The following is a 4,567-nucleotide window of genomic DNA, read 5'->3' on the forward strand; positions in this document are numbered from 1 at the left end:
ATTATGGTTTTGACAAGCTTCGAGCCCACAGTGACCTGATTACAGATGGAAACGAAAGACTTTTCCCTGAACATGGCGGCCCACGCTGACCTGTTTTTCCTGTAGTCGTTCAGCTTCTTATTGATGAGAGCTTGTCTGGAGATACCGATCTCCTGGAAGGAAGGAAGGGAAAGCCTAAATGAGGCCTGAGTAGATGAGCGGGGAACCTGTGAGCCTCTGATCTCTTTCTCACCTCGTTATCCGTCTTGCTGTTCTCTCTGATGACCCTGATCCATGCCAGCATGTCGTCCTGGTCTTCAGCCTGCAGCAGATACTCACAGAAGTCCTGGGTGGTCAGCCTCAGGGTGTTCTTTCGCTTGGTCTCGCTGTAGGCGATGTCGATCAGGCAGCCTCGGATGTTGACGGGCGGGTGTTCGTCCTGGCTGCCGCCGGCCCCCGCGGCGTGCAGCACGGCCTCCCGCTTGTCTTTGTAAAGGAAGAGCGAGTGATGGCGGAGGACGCTGAAGGCACGTTTCCAAGGCCGCATGCTGCCTCCCACCTTCTATAGAAACAAGGAGCGGAGTTAAACCTCTGCTGGGATAGAACGGTCAGCGCACTCCGGAAAACTCCGGAAAATACATCAGAAGGTTATTTAGTTACACTGTCACTGAAAACTCTTTTCCAGGATTTATTTATTTCAGATTTAGTTTACAAATGTCATTTTTCCTATTTTATTTTTAAATTATTTTTTCAATTCCGATTTCATTTTTCCTCTCTCTTTTGTCAAACATTTTCTTTTTTCAGATTTTCTGTTTTGTTTCATTTTCTTCAGGTTTTATTTTAAAATGTAGTTTTTGAAATTTTAATTTTGAAATTAAACTTTTTTCGGTTTCTTTAATTCAAATTTTATTTATATTCCAAATGTTTTTTTTTCCAATATTTTTTCAGATTTTTTTTTAAATGTTAATTTGATTGTTTTTTAAATATAGTTTTACAAACTGAATTCTTTTGAAATCCTGTTTTACTGATTTCACCGTCTATACTTCTGAAATATGGAAAAATATAATCTGAAAAAACTTTTTAAAAAAGGAGAAAACATTTTAATAAATAAGATCTGGAAAAAAAAAAAAGAATCTGAATAAACAATCGAGAAATAAAAGAATTGATTCTTGAAAAAACAAAACAAATATATTTGGGAAAAGAGTCTGAAATCAATGGATTTATAATTTTTTTAATTTTTAAATTAATTCAAAATTTTTTTATTTATTTTTTTTTAATGGATTTTTATAGTGGCTGATATAAATTGATCTCAAATCCTTTTTTAAAACGACGTTTTTCAGTTTTATTTTTCTTATTTCAATAATATTTCTCTCTGTACATCTTCAAAGCCTTCCAAGGCGTCTGAAGCAGCAGGTAGACGTACCTTTCCCTTCTCGGTGAGGATCTGCTTGTAGTGCAGCCAGCCCTCCTTGCGAACATCGCTGAAGGTTATGGTGCCCAGCTCTGATGTAGAGTGGCGTTTGGAGCGGGCGTCCTCCTGCGCTCGCAAACTGTCCAAAGACTTTGGATTAACAGGCGAGAGGTTAAGAGTTTTCCATGTTTTCACCTGGTTTACAAATTAAACCCGTTCCAGTAACTCACCCCCTCAGCAAAGAAGCTCTTCACTCTTTTTGGTAATTTTCTGTTGGACAGATAAAACACACAAAAAAAAAACATTAAAAACTAACATCTGCCAAACAGATCCTCGGTGTTACATCACATTTTCGTATAGAAATGTTTTTTTTTTTTTACAGCTGCTGGAAACGGCATTAGGTTAAAATGAATCTCATTATCAGGCTCCAGCCTGCGGGGGCTTATGGAGAGATATTTTTCCAAAATTAATGAAAGCAAACAGCAGGTTTTTAATATTTGAAATGTATAATGTGAAGGGAATTCATTATCAAGTGTAGCCTCTGAGAAAAATCTTGCGAGTAGAAAGGACACTGAAAGGAACTTCATCTTTCCCAGCAGGTTTTTTTGAAAAATAGGAAATAGGATAAAAAAAAAAAAAATAGAAGAATTTAATGAGGAAAAAAGGGAAAAAAGACACAAAAACTATAATTATAAGTTTGTTATTAAGAAGAGACTTTAAAATAATATTTATCTAAAAAAAAATAGGATGTAAAAAAATGTAAAAATTAAATGGGGAAAAAAACAAAAACAACCTAATAATAATAATAATAATAAAAATAATAATAAATATGATTTTTTTTTTATATTGAATCCAAATTTTCTTTTTCAAAAACAAGATGTCAGAAAAATGAAAGAGAAATAAAAACTGAAAAACACGAAAAAATCAATAGATATACATACAAATTTTTTATAAAAAACAATGAATAAATAGAATCTGAAAAAAGCTTTGATCAAATAAATTCTGAAAAAATAGAAGTTTTCTCAAAACCTATTTTGATTGAGACATTTTTTTTGATGTCTTTTTTGAAATAATGTTCTTTAATGTTCCTTTTTTTTTATTGTGTTCTTTGCTTTCAATATTACATCAGATTTCCCTCCATAGCAGTTTATATCTTTATATAATTCCACTATTAAATATTGCTCTCTAACTGAAAAGCAAGATTTCACAGATTACTGTGAAACACCTTTTTCTGCATCGTCTATATTAGCTCTCTTAGTGACATTGTTTGAAGTTTCACTGCAAATAATAATCTACAAACAACTAGAAAGTCCTTATATAAGTGTGTTTTAAATGGTGCAGGTAGATAGCATGATTTGCCAATGGCTATAATTATATAAAATTAGATAAAACATGACTTGTTGAAGTTGATCTAAACTACAAGTAGGGATTTTTGTAAGTTATTAACTCACGACATGACGCGGCCCTCCTCCCTGTAGGTGTTGAGTCCCTCGTCGCAGGACTTGGATCGCTCCGTGGTGATGGCCAGCAGGTACGAGGAGCGGCGACCTTTAATGCTTCCTACCCAGACAATAATACACTTTGATTTATTAAAATATCACCAGTTACCTCCAAAAATAATATATAGTGCAACAATCATAATATGTGAAAACAGATAAACAGGAATTCCCCCAAAAATTAATTCATTATGTTGGATTGAAAATCAGATAACAGTTTAATCCAATAATCAGATTAGGGTTAAAGGTCATAATTTTACAGAAGTTGTGAAATATAATATAATCTGTGGTAACTTTTAATCAGTTTCAGATTGAGTTTAATCCAAAGAGATTTTTAATCTGCTGTTCTGAACACGGCATCCCGACGCTTCACAGCAGCGTTAGCATTAGCATTATCATTACATATCCGTTAGATTAGACTTTATGACTTAGACCTTTTTAAGAGGCTTTTGGGATGTATCATAATGGAACGATTCTTGTTTTGAAATAGTTTGAAGCAGCTTGTTGTTTTTGTAGCAGTAATGAACTCTCAAAGAAATGCTGTTATCCTTTTGTTCTGCTCTATGTTAGCTTGTTAATAGTTCAATTCAAAAATACTTTAATAATCCCAAAGGGACATTATACTGCAGTAACTTAAACGGTATTTTTTACTTCTTTTTTTTTTATAATAAGCTGTAAACTTACTTGATACAATTCTATCCATGAAAGGAGCTAATGGACAGGAAACACCGCTAAGCTAATTAAACCTCATGCTGCTCAATGCTAACGTGATGCTGTGCTAGCTAAACGCATCTAGGAATTTTCTCTAGCTTTTACGTTTGTTGACTTTGATAATAAGGGATGTGTTCGACACAAGCAGTTGTGAGAGTTGGTGAACACTCTCAGCCGTCCAGGTAACAGTCATTCCGAAAAAGTTTAAAAAAACAATCCACTGGATTTTGTTTCCAAGTTTGAAGACGTTTCTCTTCCCATCCAGGAAGCTTTTTCAATTCAAAATGTCAGAAATAGCGTTGAGTTTCAGATTTTATACAGTAGCACAACAAAGCCTTGTTTTTGTTTAGAAAACATGCAAATAGAAACGGATGAATGGGTCCACCCCTTTGGAATGGGGGTCGTTTAGCTTCTTTGTTAGCCTGCAATGCCCCATACCTGTCTATGTTTTCTGAAAGGGGGGTCGTTAGGGGAGATTGTAGGCCATGCAATGATAGCGGGAAGGAATCAACTCAAATGCTGTACTGTAGGTTTTGAAAGCTGAAATCGGAGTCCAGCCCCTCTGTCTAAGGTTGTAGTGATATCAGATTTAAATGTCAGATCATACCGGCTTAAACATGTATATAAATGTACTTTTTATCAGATGATGTTGTCCAAAATTTAGAAAATTTCTATTTAAAAAGAAAAAACCTTTTTTCCCCCATTATCTTCTGCAGGCCAGTTAGTTATACGTCAGCCTGAACACCTAAATTCAGCCAATCATATATCAACGGTTAGCTGTCAATCAATTTTTTTTGGTCATAGCATCTTGATTCATATGTTGCAGCTAATATATGCAACGGTTGAAATCAGAATCCTTTCCTTTCCCATTGAGTTCCGTCCCAGTGTTCACAGGGATGGACGTCTGTGTCTTCAGCAGGCGTAGAGCTAACAGAACTGGCAGCGTTGCGAGGCAAGGGCTCAAACATGT

At 35.2% G+C, this 4,567-nt stretch overlaps 1 protein-coding gene across 1 annotated transcript in view; it reads right to left on the reverse strand.

The window, feature by feature from the left end:
* Positions 1 to 4,567, reverse strand: part of LOC107091580 (rho GTPase-activating protein 23-like) — an 83,313-nt gene that overhangs the window by 10,875 nt on the left and 67,871 nt on the right. Inside the window, exons 8-12 of the mRNA XM_015385582.1 lie at positions 2,842 to 2,950; positions 1,621 to 1,660; positions 1,403 to 1,540; positions 233 to 541; positions 91 to 152 (exon numbers count right to left, since the gene is read on the reverse strand). Coding sequence (XP_015241068.1) covers positions 91 to 152; positions 233 to 541; positions 1,403 to 1,540; positions 1,621 to 1,660; positions 2,842 to 2,950 — 658 coding nt within the window. The remainder of the gene's footprint in view (positions 1 to 90; positions 153 to 232; positions 542 to 1,402; positions 1,541 to 1,620; positions 1,661 to 2,841; positions 2,951 to 4,567) is intronic.

Source organism: Cyprinodon variegatus, unplaced genomic scaffold (genome assembly GCF_000732505.1).
Source record: "Cyprinodon variegatus isolate N-32 unplaced genomic scaffold, C_variegatus-1.0 Scaffold344, whole genome shotgun sequence".
NCBI lineage: Eukaryota > Metazoa > Chordata > Actinopteri > Cyprinodontiformes > Cyprinodontidae > Cyprinodon > Cyprinodon variegatus.